The sequence below is a fragment of the Callospermophilus lateralis genome, chromosome X (genome assembly GCF_048772815.1).
Source record: "Callospermophilus lateralis isolate mCalLat2 chromosome X, mCalLat2.hap1, whole genome shotgun sequence".
NCBI lineage: Eukaryota > Metazoa > Chordata > Mammalia > Rodentia > Sciuridae > Callospermophilus > Callospermophilus lateralis.
Genome location: NC_135325.1, coordinates 17807590 through 17827019, shown reverse-complemented (window position 1 = coordinate 17827019; position 19430 = coordinate 17807590). Strand labels below are relative to the sequence as shown.

The following is a 19430-nucleotide window of genomic DNA, read 5'->3' as shown; positions in this document are numbered from 1 at the left end:
GTTTTAAGACCCCAATTACATTTCATGAGTTTTTCACACATTTCCAGGAAATTTGCCATTCTGAAGGTGTTTTGTTTTTTTTTTGTTCACTAACCCCAAAAAAGATTTAAGGGTTTTAAAAATGTATTTGAAAATACCAAAATTCTTGCACTTAAAACTTACAACAGCAATAAATATATGATCTATATCATTTATAACCAATGAATCTAAACTTAAATAAATATTCTATTAAAAGAAAAATACTTGAAAGATATTAATGTATAATGAATAAAGACATTATGATCTCTCTAGGACCATTCCAGCCTCCTGGTATTATATGGTGGGAAGCTCTCTGCACAAAATGTAGAATCTGCCTCTGATCTCACTAAGGGCAGGAGGAGCTGCCAGGTGTGACCCTAGAACATGTATGGACGTTGGCAGCAGCACCACGCCAGGTTGCAGCTCTGGGTTGGGATCTCTCTTCCTCATCTCTCAAAGCCTCTTCATAATGGGATGGGAAGGCACTGGGGACAGTATCATTGACCTTGGCCAAAAACTCTAGGACTTTCATCTTGCTAGTTTCAGCAAGAGATCGAGGGCCCCATAGGAATTGATAGTGTGGAGGATCACTACCAGGCACCTGCTGGTACTCCAGGTACTGCTCCTGCACCAGATCTTGGGTGATAAGCTTTCGGGGCTCCCCAAAGATTATGTGCTTCTTCCCTTCATAGATCCCCAAAATATTCAGGAATTCCCAGATCTCCTCCTCAGAGGCAGAGTTGCCATTTAAGAAGATCACACCCAGGAGAGGCATCAGAAGCCCATTCTTGGGAAAGCCCAAGCTAGTCAGACTTCCATTGTTGGTGACATCTAGCTTGCTGACAAGGGTATAGGAGTTACTACCAGACTTGACTTCCTTCAGCTCAAGGCCAAAGACCAGATCGACACGCTCAGAGGCTTTCTTGAGGATCTCTGGAAACTGCTCCTTGAACCTTTTGTTGACAATCTTCAGCATCTCTCTCTTCATAATGGGCTCTTTCATTTTATATTTGTACAGCAGGTACTGCATCAGAATCCCTGCCTTCTTGGTGATAAGATCTCTCTGGGCGCTCTCAGTGGAGGGTGGGATCTTAGAGGTACTGGCACTTCCCTCCCCTCGGCTCTTGGCACCTTTACCAGACTTCTTGTGTGAAACACCTGCAGCAGCAGTGGTGGTAGGCTTCTGGGAAAAGGCAGCAGTAGAGGTGCTGGGGACAGCATCTTCAGAAACAGAAGAGGAGCAGGAGGAGGCCCCTTTTTCCTCAGCGGCCTGAGCATTCTTGAGACCCTGGGTCTCATCTTTGGCTTGGCGGCGCTTCTCACGAGCGCGAAGCTTACTCTTTTGTCCCCGGGGCATGATGGCTGTGGTCAGGGACAGCAGGCAGGAATATGGGCTGGACAGCAGGTGTTCTTGGGACCTGAAGGAGGGAGAATGAGATCCAGTGAGCACTTTTAGCAGGACACATCATTCTGTTTTTTTTCAAAGCACTCTTTGCAGGTTTCCATGAGAACACTGCTCTGGAAACCCACCGGGCTCCTCTTCTTGGACCACCTGACCCCTGGAAAACAAGTGGAGGAAATTATAATGTGTTTTAGTCTGAAGCTTGCCAGGCTTCCCTAGGGCTGACTTAGTGACAGCAAGGGTTAGCAATGTGTTCTTTTGTGTGTTCAAAGGTCCTCTAAGTCTACACACACAAGATTGATATATCTGCTCTTGGTCAGGGTATGACACTTCTTTCCTGTGCTGCTCTGAAGCTGAGAAGCTCCCTTGTATTCAAGAATACAAAATGTGTATGGCGGGTTTCCTCCCACTACTCCTTCAAACAGGCAGTGCTGACAATTCTGTATAGGGGTATCTCTCTCTCCCTCTCCCCCCTCCCCACCCTCTTTCTCTCCTGTGCTCATTTGCCCTCAATATTCACTTAGGGTCCTCATTTTGTCTACACCTAGAGTCTGAAACCTTCCTTTCTACTGACTAGAGCTGCACTTTCAGACTCAGCCTCCTGCTTCCTTTAGACCTGGTATAAAGAAATGAGGAGGACTCTCAGCTGACAATCCTGCTCTAGGCATTCAAGGGATGAGTACCAGGACAGAGCCAGACTCTATTGTTCTTTGTAATTGGGGTTGAGGGAGTGGTACCTTCAGTCCTCATCCATGGATCATACTTTGAATCCTGGGAAGGGATTGGGGCTCCAATTGGGGCTCCAATTGGGGCTTTCTGGACCCGAGGACATCATTAGAGTAAGGTTCACACCTATCCGTCCATCACACTTAATTGAGGATGTGGGAGTGGCTGCAACTGGTTCCACTGCTCATATTCTCCACAAGCTAAAAACTGCGGCTGGAAGGTTGACACCCCACAATATGTGGTTTTATTCATGGTCCTCACTCAAGGTCTCCAATTGACTGGGAATTCTAAAATTCCTTCCTTTGCTGATTTGTCCAACTAAGACCCTCATTTCTCTGTTACTCCTGAAGAGAAACCAATGGGCACTTCTGCCTGACATCTATGCCTGGGGCCTCTCAGGCCTGACAAAGAGAGGGAATCTGTGGGACCCCTATTGATATGGAGTTTCCTGAAGTCCTAATGGTCCTTTGTATGAGTCTTGGCACAACCTGAAAATCTTCTTCCTGCTAACCCAAGTCCCTCTGCTCAGAATAAGATTCTCATCTTCCTCACACCTGAAGATGAGAGTGTGAGCCACATCCAGCCAACTTTGTTCCCTAGGTATCCCACTGTTTGGGGATCATAGGTCTCTTTAATCCTCACTCAGATAGGGTATAACTCCACCATTAGCCTCCCTAAGTCTTCCAACATTATACCAAGGCTGTCATCTTGCTGTATCTCCAGGTCTGAATATGAGGGTATGACACATCTGTTAGGGTTCGTAAACAAGTCAAGATGGCGCCTGGCACTTTGCCAAGAGGAGTGGTTTGAGAAGTAATGCCAGCGAGCCATTAAGATCATAGAGATTCCTTAATGACTGACTGCTGTGTCTAGTTTATGTCAATTAAGTTAAGCTGTGTGTAATTATTAATATGATGAGGATTCCTTATTGGTTGACTGCATATCTAGTTTATGTTAATTAAGTTAAGCTGTGTATTCAGTTATGTATATATACTTCTCTGTCCCACAATAAAGCGGCTCCCGCTCACACTGTATCACCTTCACAAGTTCCTTGTCACTGCCCCCCCCCCCCCCCCCCCCCGTTATTTTGCTGGCAGCCAGACTGTGGCACACATCTGGCTACCTCTGCCTAGGGTTTCTCAGGGCTGAGGTGGGAATTTGTGGACGCTCATTTTCTGATTTAGTGCTTCCTCAATGTTCTCCCTATCTTGACTTAATGCCTATCTACTTATGCTAATGCCCCCAACACTCTGAGACCCCTAGGAAGAAGTGAAAGTTTCTCATCTGGCCATGGCTACCTGTTGGCCCCCAAGTCTGACAAACAGGAAGGGTTACTATGTTGCCCTCACTCTTATGGGATGGGTGGTTTTCTCTGTTCTCAGGGTCTTCTCCTTGACTCCTGGTACTAACTTGGAATCTTCCACTTGCTAACCAGAGGCTTCCTTTTACAATGTTCCTTACTTCCCTGAGATGCTCTAGGAAGAAGTGAATCAGGCTTACCATGTCACCATGCCCAGATCTTCCAGGTCTCATAGTAGTCATTGGAGTCTATGTGGATCAATTTCTGGGAGGAGTCTCCTTCATACTATTACCACCTCAATTCATATTAGGAACCAGGCCAGGTCTCCCCACTATGCTGAATAGGAGCTCTTCAATTAAACCAAAGGATTTGTGTCCTTGAGAGTACCCCTAATTAAAATGATAGGAAACCTCATCCTTAGTGCTATAATCCTGGTTTCTCAGGGCTGAAGGCAGAGGCAAGACTTTATATGTTTTTCTCTGTTCTGGAGTCTAATTCTTCATATAGAATTTGTACTTTGACACCTTTCATGGCAAAGGATTCCTCTCTTTCTGCTGAACTGGGGCAGCCAAACCTAAACCAAGGCCGTCATATCCTTAAGACCCTTCAGGGCAGAGTGACAAGGGACCTGAGTCTGATAGTTGTGGACTGGGACTCCCAGAGGTTACAAAAGGTGCAGCAACCCCATCCACCCTCCCCCTCCTTACTGGGATTGAACCCAAAGGTGATTTACCCTGGAGTCACGTCCCCAGTCTTCTTCATTTTAAAAAATTTTTAGTTGTTTATAGACCTTTATTATTTATATATATATATATATATATATATATATATATATATATATATATGCAGTTCTGAGAATCAAACCCAGTGCCTCACACATGCCAGGCAAGTGTGCTACTGCTGAGCCACAGCCCTGCCCCTTATTTTTTAAATTTTGAGACAGGGTCTTGCTATGTTGTGGAGGCCGGCTTTGAACTTGCCATCCTCCTGCCTCAGCCTTCTGAGTCACTTGGATTACAGTAGTGTCTATTTTTTTCACCCAGGTTGATCACCTTTACTCCAACCCCTTTCAGGAACTACCCTCTGCTGTCCAGAGGCCACTGCCATCAGACAAAGATCCTCCTATTTCTTGGACCTGAGTTGACAGTAAGAATGAACCACATTCTTCCAAGGCCTGCGTGTGCTGAGAGCAATGATGGAACTCTTAGACCCCACTGTTGTGGAGTCTGGCTCCCTCAGTTCCACACAGGACTTTGACTTCTGGTAGGATCAGGATTGCTCCCTCTACTGAGCTCAGTCCACAGCCTCAAACCAAAGCACACAAATCCCAGAGTCACTAGAGAAGTCAGGGTGCTCCACAAGTGACGACCTTGCCTGGGGGCTCCTACAACTGACAGTAGGGATGATGTTCTGTGTGACCACCTATTTTGGTGAAAGGTCCACTCACTGGCATGTAGGGTCTTGCTTTTACTTGTTTTAGAGCCAAGCCCTCTCCCTAGGCTAATGGGACTTTTCCTCTTTAAATGGAATCCCTCCACTCCACTTTGGGTAAAAAGAATGTGGTAGAAAGGACGCGACCCTCAGTCTTAACAGCTCTGACCCAAGATCTAAGAGGGCTGACCCATGGCCGTGACTTTGTGGGTCCTACTTTATTATGGATTGCACGTGGGGCGGGGGGAGGGGGCTCTTCAGTCAAATTCAGGGTCCTCACCTCAGTCCGGAGAATTCACGCTCAGTAAAGTGGACGCCACACCTTTCAGAAGGAGGTCCTTCCCTTCACAGCGGAAGTGAGGATGAATCACATCCGGCCAACGGCTGCCTGGGATCTCGGAGGATTGACAGCAGGGATCAGTCACTAAGGGACCACCCTGTTTGGGAGTCAAGGATCCCTAGGTTCTTGCATTGGTATCTAGGCTATCCTCAGATTCCTCCCTCTACTTCCTTGTGTCGCATGGTCTCCAAACAAAACTTACACCTTCCCCAGTTCCCACAGAGGAAATCTGAGCAGGCATCATATGGTTCCTCCTGCCCGAGCCTCATAGGACTGATAGCAGGGGTGGGGCTCTGTGAGCCTTGCTATTTGGGGGACAGGTCCTCTCATCAGCCCTCAGGGTCCTCATTTTGATTTTGGTTTTGCCCAAGACCCCTCCCCCCCCAAGGTGGTGCCGCCATCCTTAGTTCACATTTGAATGCTCACCTGGATGAGTGACCAGTCTTGTAACTCTATTCACTGTTTGAACCTGCTATTCTCACATCCACATACTGTCTCCCTGTTAAGTCCTAGTTGGAAGTCAGAGGAATCCTCATATGACCACAGTCATTTGGGGACCTGCAAGAATAGACATCAGGAACATGACACTGTGGGATCCCACAGTTCTAGTTATGTCCTTCTGTCATTCCTCATTCAGGATCCTGCATTTACATCTATTAAAGTCCAGTACTGAACTGAAGTCACTCTTTGTAAGGCTCTGGATGAATTCTATATTTTGGAGTGGTTCCATCAGCAGTCTTCATTCATGGGAATCCTTATACTGACTATCCTCTCTTGATTAAAGGCTTCCATGGGAATTCTACATCAGTGCTAAAACTTGACCAGTTTCCTGCCTGCAAACCTTACAGAATAGAGGTCCTTGTTCCCGGAGAGATGTGATGTTAATAAACTGCAACACAAGAGAGGGAGCCCAGTGACCAAATTGAGAAATCTTTTTGTTCCCAATTAACTTTCATCTTCATCAGCTAAGCTTTTGCTTGTATCTGTATATATTTTTGTCTTCTAAATAAATTTTCTCATTTTATGTCCCAATTCAAAAACAAGGTTGGGATCCCAGGATAGATATTTCTCTGTCAGAGAAAACACACACACACACACACACACACACACACACACACACAGAGAGAGAGAGAGAGAGAGAGAGAGGGAGAGATTTATTCCTTCTCTTTGCCAACCAGAGATGGGGTAGTTCTAAATGATTTATTTTTTTACATAAAATGATAGAGTCAAATGATTTTCTGATCCCTGGACCCTTTGAGTCTATCTGATTTTATATATGTAGATGATCATATTGTCCCCAAATATTACCTTTTTCTGTCCTTTATTCACCACCTCTCAATTATTTTAATTCTTAGGTTGTGAATTTCAGTCCAGTGTTTTGGGTAAACTCCTCCTTTTTATCACCGAGGATACATTTTAGGATAGTAGAAGAAAGTGAATTAATTAGTCTTTGATCAGCTTCAGTGTAGGAGAGGTGAAACAGTGTGAGTTCTAGAGTAATTCAGACCAGGGGTCTAGTCCCAGCTCTGTCACTTACCAGCTATGTGAACTTGGGCATATTACCAAACTCTCTAAGCCTCGGGCTCTGCATCTGTGAATTCAGTTTTTAATATCTATCTCATAGGACTGATAGAGTGTGGTTGATGTGTGCAAAGCACCTGGAACAATGCCCTGAGTGCACTGAGATTTCAACCAATACCTGTTATTACTACAATTATTTCAACCACAGAGGATACCATCCATCCTGATGAATTTTGTTTTTAAATTCAGAGGATAACAGAGAATATGCAACACTCTCTGTTGTCATGGGACAAGAAATCAGCCCAAAATGCTGCAAAAAAACTCCATGTAAAATTTCCCCCATTTAAGCATACTTTTAGTATGGGAGTATCTTTCCCAGCTGAATGCAACTCAAATCCTCTAGAATTTGGTTTAAAGACCAACTCTGGCTTTTCATCCAAACCATTCCTATTTTTATTAATTTCTTCACCACCCAAAATCTAGATCTGCCTTAGAGTTTACCAAAGTATGTACACACACACACACACACACACACACACACACACTCACACACACATTTAAACACCCTTTAAAAAAATGGACTCCCCAGTTCATGACAAAGAGTACCAGACCAGTAGCTTGAGTTTCCAAGATTATCATCTTGTTTTTCAGAAAATCCCTGAGGACTATCGGCATAAAATACCCATTTTGTGCACTGTTCATCTTTACTAGGACAAGAACACCAGACACTTTCCATCTCCAGCTCAGGTGGAATTTGCTTTGGTTTATTCACATTTCCAAAGTAACTATTAAGGGAAGTTTTCTATTCCAGGCCCAGTACTTCAACTCATACCCACCATTAGAATGTCTGGCTCTTCAACCTAGATGCCCTTCAGTGGATGAATGGATTAAAAAATTGTGGCATATATACACAATGGAATTTACTCAGCATTAAAAGAGAATAAAATCATGGCATTTGCAGGTAAATGAATGACATTGGAGAAGATAATGCTAAGTGAAGTTAGCCAATCCCAAAAAAACAAATGCCAAATGTTTTCTCTGATATGAGGTTGACTTATAGTGGGGGTAGGGAGGGGGAACATGGGAGGATTAGATGAATTCTAGATAGGGCAGAGGGGAGAGAGGGAGAGAAAAGGGGCAGGGGGTTAGCAAGGATGGTAGGATGTGATGGACATCATTATCCAAAGTACATATATGAAGACTTGAATTGGGTGTCAACATACTTTACATAAAAACATATATGAAAAATTGTGATATATATGTGTAGTAAGAATTTTAATAAAAAACAAAGTACATGTATAAAAGGCATGAATTTGTGTGAACATATTCTATATACAAAGATATGAAAAAATTGTACTCTATTTGTGTAATAAGAACTGTAATGCATTCCACTGTCATGTATTTAAAAAATAAAATCAATAAAACTAAAAAAAAAAAAAAAGAATGTTTGGCTCCTGCTCAGAGTCCTACAGTCTCATCTACCTACCGTGCAGCCAACTCAAATTCACTTCTTACTGATAGATGTTAAATTTCTGAAAATCTCAAATACCTTGCCTCAGAAACTTTAAACCAGAGCTCTAATATTGAACACCTCCTTTTCTTATCCCTCTCTTTTTACTTGTCTTTAGATCTTAGGGAATATTTGACAACTTTCATTATATAATAGCTAATTGTGTTTTGGTGCTGGGGATTGAAACTAGGGCTGCTATACCATTAAACTACATCCCCAGACCTTTTTAAACTTTTTTTTTTTTTTTTACTTTGAGATAGGGTCTTGCTGATTGGTGAGGCTGGCCTCTAACTTGCAATCCTCCTTCCCTAGCCTCCTGAGTTGCTGGAATTACAGGTTTGCATCACTATGCCTGGAAATAGCTACTCTTAAGTCTCTAAAATTCGATAGGCAGGAGTCGTGTCTGTCTTCCTCAGCTTCTCCAGACTTCCAAAGAACAGCTACTCCATTGATATCTAGGGAATTAAAGTGCATATGTACAAGAAATCAAATTTTTCATGATTTTATTTCTCCTTTATTCCTGAAAAAGCTAACAAGACCCAGGTATATGTACTTCAGTTTTACAAAGAAAGACTAAAAGGAATACAAAGAATCAAAACTTAACACCCTTTACTTTTTATTCTGTACCTCATGATCCACCAACTCTATTGAGGGATAATTTACTTTATCATAATATTTATATTCTGATGTCATGTTGTCTGGTTATGGATCACAAAAATTAAAGGATTTTCAATGTGTATTATGTGATACCAAAATTCTCCCTCTTCAACCTGATATACTCTAATAAATGTGTGATTCATTTTGATTCTGAAGCTCAATAAACTTTCAATTAAAATAAACAACACTTAAAACAAGGAAAGAGAAAAAGTAAATCTCCAATTTTCCTATATTATCAGGAATACAAATATATACTGTGTTCCTACCAGCTCCATGTTGGCCCTCCTGTAAGGTTTGGATGTGAAGTGTCCCCAAAAGCTCATGTGTGAGACAATGCAAGAAGGCTTAGAGGTGAAATGAATGAGTTATGAGAGTTTTAACCCAATCAGTAACACCTGATAGGGATTAACTGAGTGGTAACTGAAGGCAGGTGGGGTATGGCTGGAGGAGATGGGCATTGAGGGGTGTGCATTTGGGGCATATATTTTGTATTTGGTGAGTGGAGTCTCTCTTTCTGCTTTCTGATCATCATGTGAGTCACTTCCCTCTGCCACACTCTTCTGCCATGATGTTGTGCCTCACCTCAAGCCTTGAGGAATGGAGTCAGCTGTCTATGGTCTGAGACCTCTGAAACTGTGAGTTCCCAAATAAACTTTATCTCCTTAATCATTCTTGTTGGGTCTTTTGGTTACCACAGTGAAAAAGCTAACTAAAGCACTTTCAATGATTAGAAATTTGTTTTCTTTACCTAAAAGTAATGAATCTGTCTTAGACCTTATTAGAACTGGGAAGAGTAGCTGGACATAACAGTGGCATGTTCCCTAGCCCTGGTGGTAGTGTTATGCTTGGCTGTAGCTCTGGCTCTGGTTCTCTCTGCCTCATCTCTCAAAAGTCTCTTCATAATGAGATGGAAATGTACTGGAGACAGGAACATTGACCTTGGCCAAAACTTCTCACATTTTTGAATATCCTAAGTAAATCCAGGTATGTAACGTTTGACTTTATGAGAAAATTAATAGTTTAAGACAAGCCAAGAATGGACTTTTACTTTTCTTCTCTCCTTGTCTTGTAATCCTATTTACTGTAGCATTCTTGTTATGTTGCTCTATAAAATGAATGAATTAAGGATATTCAATTTGTAGTTTAAAACTTCTTACTACTAATCCTGATAAACAGCAATAAAATTGTGATCCATGTAATTTATAAACATATTCTGAATCTAAATAAGCATTCTATTTAAAGAAACCACACTTAAAATATACAAAAAAGAGAAACATCAATAAGCTCTTTATGCATAGCAATGACAAAGAAAGTAACAGTTTTTTTTTTCTGCTTCAGACCTTACAAAAGGGAACAGTTACAGCTGCATGTGGTCCTGAAACACACTGTGGCCTCAGCAATAGGGCCAGGCCTGGCTGCAACTCTAACTTGGACTCTCTCTTCATCTCTCAAAGCCTCTTCATAATGGGATGGGAAGGCACTGGGTATGGCATCATTGACCTTGGTTAAAAACTCTAGGACTTTCATCTTGCTAATTTTAGCATGGTTTCAGGGATCCCATAGGAATTTACAGTTTGTAGGATTACTGTAAGGCACCTGCTGGCACTCTAGTTACTTTTCCTGTACCAGATCTTGAGTTATGAGTTTTCAGGAATCCCCAAAGACTTTAGACTTTCCCATCCTAGACCCCCACAAAACATTCAGGAATTCCCAGATCTCATTCTCAGAGGTGCAGATGTCATTTAAGAAAATCACACAGGAGAGGTATCAGAAGTCTGATTTTTAGGAAAGTCCCAGTCACCACTCAGATTCTTATTGTTGGTGAGGACTAACTTGCTGACAAGGGTATGGGAGTCAAAGGCTTGACTTTCTTCATCTCAAGGCCAAAGCCCAACTCTAAGTGCTAGAAGCCTCTCCTTGGGATCTCATGGAAGTGCTAGCTATGATTTGGATATGGTTTTGGTGTATACATGAAAGGTTCATGTGGTAGGATTTTTGTACCAGTGTGGCATTGCTAAGCTGATGAAAACTTTAAGAAATGGGATCTAGTTCAAGGTAATTAGATCATGGGAGCATTTCCCTCAAAAGGGATTATGCTAGTCTCATGAAGTGAACTACCTCTTGCAAGATAAGGTTATTTTAAAATAAGACATCTGGGCTGGGTTGTAGCTCAGTGGTGGAGTGCTTGCCTAGCACGTGCGAGGCCCTGGGTTCGATTCTCAGCACACATATAAGTAAATAAATAAAATAAAGGCATTATGTCCATCTACAACTGCTTAACTAACTGAATAAATAAAGACATCTGATGTTCTTGATGATTTTGGCCCCATTTATATGTGTCTGGTTCCCCTTCCATTTCTCTGCCATATTGTGACACATCTGGAGATCCTTACCAGGATGCTGACAATAGGCTGTTTGAGTCCTCCAGCCACCAAAATCATGAAATAAATGAACCTTTTTTTATTATAAGATACCCAGGTTCAGGCGATTTGATACAGCAACATAAAACAGACCAATACAATATTTCTTCTACTTTTCATCAGCAATCTTCAACATGGCATCTTTGTATTGGGCTTTTTCACTTTAAACTTATACAAAAGACATTGCATCTATATTCTTGCTTTCCTAGTTAGATGATCTTTGCACGGGGTCTCAGTGGATGGATCTTATAGAAACTTGCAGTTTCCTCACCTTGGCTCTTGGCACCTTCATCAGATCCTGTGCATGAAAGACTTGCAGCAATAGGCGTCATGGGCAGGACTTTTTGAGGCTCTTCAAGAATGCCAACAACAGGCGCTGTAGAATAATCCCCCAAACTAGAGTGTAATATAAGGGAGACTCTCTTTCTGCTGCAGAATCTTGAGCACCTTTGAGATTCTGGGTCTTATCTGAGGCCTGACAGCATTTCTCACAAGCATAGAGCTTACTTTTCTAACCTTAAGGCATGATGACAGGTCAGGGACAGTAGGCAAGAGTTTGGGCAGGATAGCATTTAATAGATGTAACTGGAAGAGGAATGAGATCCTTTGGCTTTTAGGAAGATGCCTTTGCAAATTTTCCTAAATGCACTGCTCTTGGAACCCACTGGACTCTTATTGTTTGACATGGTCCATGGAAACCCAGTGGAAGAAGTTATAGTGCAAACTGCCAGCCCTGCCTATTACTTATTTGGGTGATAGCAGGGCTGACAGTGGGACCCCTGCGTTCTGGAGTAGAGGGGTTCCTTCATGCTTGCCTTCAGGATTGTCATTTTAACTCTTGGCAGGGCCTGGGCCTCTTCCTATTGCTGATCTAAACTTGATACTTGGAAGTTCCCTGATACCTAGATTAGGGAAGTGTAGGGATGTCAACCAGCAGTGCCAAGAAACCTCGAATGCTGATAGTTTATTAGATTCTTTTTTGTCCTGGGCTCCTCATTGTCCTAATCTGGACAGTGGGACCCCTGTGGATTTTGACAAATTCATAATGTCATGTATTCACTATTATAGACCCATACAGAATTGTTTCACTACCCTACAAATCCTCTGTGTCCCATCTATTCATCTTTCACTTCCTTCTGGCCTCCGACAGCCACTAATTTTTTATCGTCTCCACAGTTTTACCTTTTCCCAGAATCTCATATAGATTGCTCATTTTGTATACTTTTCAAAGTATTTACCCAAATGAGTTGAAAACTTAACTCCACACAAAACTACACACTGTTATAATACTTTTATTCACAAATGCCCAAACTGGGTAGGAACCAAAATGTCCTCAAATATATGAATGAATAAATAGTATGTGGTAAATACAGACAATGGAGTAGTATTCAGCACTAAAAGGAAATGCACTATTAAATCATGAAAAGATATGCAGGAAACTTGTATATTTCTAAATGAAAGAAGCAGTTCTGAAAAGTATATAGACTGAACAATCTATATGACATTCTGGGAAAAGGTAAAACTGTGGAGACTATAAAAAATTAGTGGCTGTAGGAGGTTAGAAGGAAGTAAAAGATGAATAGATGGGACACAGAGGATTTTTAGGGCAGTGAAACAATTATGTATGGTTCTATAGTGGTGAATAGATGTCATTATGCATTTGTCAAGACCCACAGAATATTTACTAAGATTGGACTCCAAGATTTAGCCACATCGTTGTTTATAGCAGCACAATCCACAATAGCCAAACTATGAAACTAATCTAGGTGCTCTTCAACAGATGAATGGACATGTATAAAGAAGAATGCCATAAAGAAGAATAAAATTATGGCATTTGCAGGTAAATGGATGAACTGGAGAACATCATGCTAAGGGAAATAAGCCAGACACAGAAAGCCAAGGGTTGACTATCTTCTCTGATATATGGAAGCTAGAACAAAATAGGAAAAATAAAGAAAAATAATGGGGGGATTCTATGAAAATAAAAGAGGGATCAGTGGAGTAGAGGAAAGGGATGGAAGGGCGGGGGGGAGGAAGGGCAGGAAAAGAGTGCAGTGGTAGAATTAATGTGACTGAACTTTCCTATATAAGAATATACCCCAGTGAATTTCATTCTTATGTATATGAGTAATGCATTAATTGAAAACGTAAATAAAAAGAAGAAAGATCAGTAGAGAAAAGGGAACAGGGGAAGGGAGACGGGGAGGGAAAAGGGAAGTATTGGAGATTGAATTATATCAAAATGAACCCCAGTATTATGAATAGCTAAAACAAACTAATGAGAAAAAGCAACAAAAAAGATTAAACCCTAATATAAAGTATAAATTTTGGGTTATAGTGATATGTAAATATAGATTCATCAATTGGAACAATTGTACCATTCTTGTGTGGGACATTGATAAGAGGAAGGCTGTGCATATGTGGGGACAGAATATATAGGGAAACTCTGTACTTTATGCTCAGTTTTTTTGGTGAACTTAAAACTACTAAAATGAAGTCAATTTAAAAAACAGTATTGGACACATTATATTGTTATACTGCATGCATGAATATGCAATCACTAATCCCATTAATATGTACAACTATAATGAACCAATAAAAAATGTGAAAAACAACAGAAAAAACCCAAAATAATCAAACAAACAAACAAAAAACAGTGATGGAGAAGCTTCAGCTTCATACCTTGCCCTTGAATTTATGGGTTCAGTGCAAGGGGCCAGACTCTGTTTTCTCCTTTATTCAGGGTTGGGTTGTTCCCTTGGTTCTCACTCACTTTCCTTGATTTGACTCAGCAGGATCTGGGTCTCCCCTCTTTCTTTTCTTTTTTTCTTTTTGGTACTGGAGATTGAACCAGGGGTACCTAACAACTAAGCAACATCCCTAGCCCCTTTTGTGTTTTTAACTTTGAGACAGGGTCTCACTGAGTTGCTGAGGGCTTCACTAAATTGCTGAAGCTGGCTTTGAACTTTCTATCCTCCTGCCTCTGTCTCCCAAGCTGCTGGGATTACAGGCATGCATCACCATGCCTAGCTCCCCTCTTTATTGACTAGTGGTCCTTTCTTCCTAAGAGGCTTCTCCTTCTCTAAGACATAGTAAGAGGAACTAACCAAGGTCTCTTAGGAGTAATGGCTGTAGGACAGATTGATGTCTTCTGATGGAGTGTCACACTGAATAATCTAACTCAGGATCCTCAATAGGACTCATAGAAGAGCACAAGTTTCCTCTTTCTGTTGAGCTGAGATGACTTCTTTGGGTCAAGACCCTCATTTTTCTGATACTCCTGAGAAAAAAAATGAGGGTAACTGACACTTATGCCTGAGTCTCTCACATCTGAAAATAGGCAGGACTCTGTGGGATCCCCACTGATAAAGGTTTGGTAGATCCAACATTTTTCAGGTTATTTACCTCATTCCTGGCACATCTTTCAATGGACTTGAGTCAGCCCATCTCAGACCAAGATCTTCATCTTCCTAAGAACTCCAAAGTGAAAATGAGATTCAGTCACATCCCGCCACAGCTGTTTGGGAGCTCTGTAGGCTGAGAGTAGGGTCAGGAATTTATAGGCCATATCGCTCTGGGTAGGTGTTTCCCTCTTTCTTCATTTAGAGACCTCAACTTGATATGTGTCAGGTATTAAGACTGTCCCCTCTACTGACCTGAGGTGATCCTCCTTAGGGTAAGATTCACAAGTTATTAAGAACCTTGAAGAATAGGGGAGGAGATCCTCAGTCTGACAACTCTGTCTGGCACGTTGTTACCCCTAGTCCTCCTAAATGGGGATATTTGTGTGTATCTTAGCTTCTGTTCCTTGACTAAAGACTTTCTTGAAAATGGCACATTAATAAAGTTCTTTCAGTGTCTCTATGACAAATCTTGTAGGGAATGGGTCCTTTTCCCAGAATAATATAAGATGGGGAACCTGTAACACATCAATGTTTATAGCAGCACAATTCATAATAGCTAAACTGTGGAACCAACCTAGATGCCCCTCAGTGGATGAATGGATAAAAAAATGTGGCATATATACACAATGAAATATTACTCAGCAATAAAAGAATTAAATCATGATATTGCAGGTAAATGGATGGAGTTAGAGAAGATAATGCTAAGTGAAGTTAGCCAATCCCAAATACCTAAATGCCAAATGTTTTTTTTTTTTTTGATATAAGGAGGCTGATTCACAGTGAGATAGGGAAAGGGAGCATGGGAGGAATAAAGAATTCTAGATAGGGCAGAGGGGTTGGAGGGGAAGGGAGGGGGTATGGGGTTATAAATGATGGTGGAATGTGATGGTCATTATTATCCAAAGTACATGTATGAAGACACGAGTTGGTGTGAATATACTTTGTATACAACCAGAAATATGAAAAATTGTGCTTTATATGTGTAATAAGAATTGTAATGCATTCCACTGTCATATATAAGTAAAACAACAACAACAACAAAAATAGGAGTCCCAGGACAGATGTTTTCTCAGAGAAAAAACACATGGATCTATTTCTTTTCTTAATAGCCAAATTTAGCCTCTTAACAATTTCTGTTAAAAAAGATTTAACTTTCTAAAAGGAAGGGACTGTCCAGAATGATAGAATGTGAACCCATTTTCTTTTGAGGTTAACTGACTTTGCATATGTAGATGATCACATTGTCAACAAATATTATCTCTTTTTTCTGTAATTCATGCTTCTTCATCATTTTAGTATTTTTATTGCTCTGGTATGTATTCCAATACAGTAGATTGGGCATAGATTCTGTAGGAATCTTGTGGGAATGATTGAATGTATATAATGTGTGAGAAATGCCCAGAATATTTAAAAAGTGCCAGTTCTTTTTATGATTAATTTTTCTCTTCATGTTACAATATACTACACTGGGGTTTATTATTTTGATAATATGAGTATGCCACATTCTAGGACCAAAAACCCTGTTAGATAATGTGCTACTTAGCAAGGAAAACTAAATAATACTTCCCCCTTACATGATAAATCATTCACTGTCAGTGTGAGGTAGACTTCCTCAGGTGATGCAACATAAAGCTTCTAAAAGTTATTTCAGGGACCAAACCTTCCCTCCCTCCCAGCTGCCATTTCATCTAAACCACTCCTATTTTATTTAAAAACCACCTGAAATAGATCTTGCCTAGAGTTTGCCAAGTAACACACAAGGTACCCTAATTGCATGTACTTTTTAATGGAGCAGATTCTGTATACTCCAGCCTAGAGCAAAGAATGCCAGCACATTGACCTCTGGACATCTCACCTCCCTGGAGAGTATCACCCTTATGTCCTAGAAGCTCACTTGAGATGATGTGCATTGAACACTTTGTGCATTGTGTTTGACTATGCTGGGACAGAAGCAGGGAAACTTTCTATCCCTGTCCTAGGTGGAGATTCTCTCTGGTTTACCTATGATACCAAGGGAACTTCTAAAATCAATTCTCCATTTGAGGTTTAGTCTCTCAACTCTGAGATGTACCACCTTCAAACCTGGCCTGTGTTCCCCACTCCCAGAGCCTCAGCCAGCCCACCATGGAGCCCCACTTAAATTACCTCCCACTGAAGGACTTAAGACTGCATTATGAGATAATACACACTTGACTGCACTCATTTGGAACTCAATCCCTCCCTTCTTATCCCTTGTTTTCATTTATCCTTTTAGTCTCAGATGTGTTATCATCAATTTTCTTACCTGACAGCTGCTTTTGGACCTTACATTGCTTTTTTTTGTGGTGCTGGGGATTGATCCCAGTGCTTTGTGCATGCAAGACAATGGACCTTATATTGTAAAGTCAGTTACTTGTTCTTCTACCATTGAGATTGGGTGGGTGGGGGGAAGTATTGGGTATTAGACTCAGGGACACTCAACCACTAAGCCACATCTCTTGCCATATTTTTAATTTTATTTAGAGACAGGGTCTCATTGAGTTGCTTAGTGCCTCACTGTGCTGAGGCACTAAGCAACAGTGGCTTTGAACTCATGATCCTCCTGCCTCAGCCTCCGGAGCCACTGGGATTACAGGCATGTGCCACCACGCCTGGCCTCAGTTATTAGGTTTTCCTTTGATTAGTCCTATCAGTAATAATAGCACTGAGCTTTGTAAGAGGAAATTCTCAATTGATATTCAGGAAATAAATGAGACTGTGAACATGAGGGTCTAGTTTATTATGATTTAAGTCAATATTCTTGGATAAGTCAGGTGCACACAGTTATTTATCTTTTAATTTTATAAAATACAGATGTTCAGGAAGCCAAATATTAACCATTTAACTCTTTATTTCCCCATTCCATATATTTTACTGCTGAATTTCTTCATATTGTAAAAGAAATGTTTATTACAATTCCATATTTTCTTGAACCAGATCACTAAATAAGATCACTAGTTTGTTTTACAAAGTAATGAAACTCTTACTCTTAAGACTGATAAAAAGTGTGATCAATATCATTCATAAATTTAGATTATAACATTAAATGAAAAGAACATTTGAAAACAATAATACAAGTAAAATCTTCAAATTACTCATATAGAACAGGAGCACTAAGATATTATACCCCATGTTCCCTCCAGTCATATCTAGCCCTCTACTACTTGAGACAATGATTTCCTTCTTTAGTTACTGAAGAATATGTCTCAACTTTACATGGCCCTGGAACAATCACTGGCTGTGGTGGTGCTATCACTGAGTGTAAGTATGGCTCGAGCTCTCTCTTCCTCATCTCTCAAAGCTTCATCATACCAGGACTGGAAGGCACTGGGCTCTATATGATTGATCTTGGCCCAAAACTCTAGAACTTTCATCTTACTTGTTTCAGCATGGGCTCTTGGGCCCCATAGAAATTCATAGCGAGCAGGATCACTATCAGGTACCTGCCGGTACTCCAGGTATTGAAGCTTCACTAAATCTTGGGTGATGAGTTTCTTGGGCTCCCCAAAAATGAAGTGTCTCTTCCCAGCATATAATCTCATCTTATTCAGAAATTCCCAGATATTCTCCTCAGTGGCACAGTTTCCCTTCATGAAGATCACACCCAGGAGATTCATTAGAAGACCAGTCTTGGGAAATCCCCTTCCACGGCTCACTATCCCATTGTTGGGGAGATTCATTTTGCTGACAAGAACATAGGCATTCTTCGTAGAATCAACTTCCTTTAAGTCAACACCAAATACCACCTCTATGCTGAAAGAAGCTCTTTTGAGGATCTCAAGGAAGCGATTCTTATGCTTTTTATTAATAATCTTCAGCATATCCACTTTCAAAATGGGCCTTTTCATTTTGTACATGTGCATCATGAACTGCACCAAAATGCTGGTTGTTTTGGTTAGAGAATCTTTGTGAGGCTGCATGCTGGAAGGTGGGGACTGGGAAGACTGTTGCTTTTTTTTAATTTTGCAGTTGGCTCCTTCAGGTGATCTTGAGGGAGAAATGCTTACAGGTATAGTGCTGGAAGAGGGCTCCTCAGGCACCTTGGGAGCACTTTGTGACCTAGAAGCAGAATTTTTGCGGGTGATAACTCCTAAATGAGAAGATGAAGGAGGAGCTATTTTCTCCTTGGTTTCACTGGCCTGAGCATTCATCTGGAGATCCTGGATCTCACCTTGGACCTGGTGGTGTTCCTCCCGAGTACAGCGCTTACTCTTTTGTCTTCGAGGCATGATAACACCACGTAGAAACAACAGACACAAGTATAGGCAGGACAGCAGTGATGAAAGCACCTGGAAGAGAGGGAGAATGAGAAAGCATAAGCAACTCCAGCAGGGAGATGCCTCCTTGGCAAGAAGGCAGGTTCAGGTTTCCTTGAAAGCACTGATTTAGGAGCCCACAAAAGCTTCTGTTCAAAACAGTCTGTCCTCTGTGAATCCTATAGAAATAACTAAAGTGTATCTTAAATTGCAGTCCTCTAGCCCTGCTGGATAAATATTGTGAGTGAAAGTGGCAGTGGCAGGTCTAATTCTTGTGGATGCCCTTCTACTCTGGGGTAGGGAATCCTCTCAGTTCACATTCAGGATCATCATATTAACTATTAACAGTGCCTGCCCCCACTTTCATGTGCAGCACTAATTTTTGTAACCTCCAACCAATGTTTTCCTTTCCCTAGGACCCACTAAG

At 41.2% G+C, this 19430-nt stretch overlaps 2 protein-coding genes across 2 annotated transcripts; both read right to left on the bottom strand.

The window, feature by feature from the left end:
- Positions 1 to 364: 364 nt before the first annotated feature.
- Positions 365 to 1375, bottom strand: LOC143639359 (melanoma-associated antigen B4-like). The gene has a single exon (XM_077107518.1). It carries the CDS (start codon positions 1373 to 1375, stop codon positions 365 to 367), a length of 1011 nt encoding a protein of 336 aa, XP_076963633.1.
- A 16584-nt stretch (positions 1376 to 17959) lies between these two features.
- On the bottom strand, positions 17960 to 18976 carry LOC143639358 (melanoma-associated antigen B3-like). The gene has a single exon (XM_077107517.1). It carries the CDS (start codon positions 18974 to 18976, stop codon positions 17960 to 17962), a length of 1017 nt encoding a protein of 338 aa, XP_076963632.1.
- Positions 18977 to 19430: the final 454 nt, after the last annotated feature.

Coding starts and splice junctions, on each gene's coding strand:
- LOC143639358 (XM_077107517.1), bottom strand. CDS start 18,976: ATGCCTCGAAGACAAAAGAGTAAGCGCTGTACTCGGGAGGAACACCAC.
- LOC143639359 (XM_077107518.1), bottom strand. CDS start 1,375: ATGCCCCGGGGACAAAAGAGTAAGCTTCGCGCTCGTGAGAAGCGCCGC.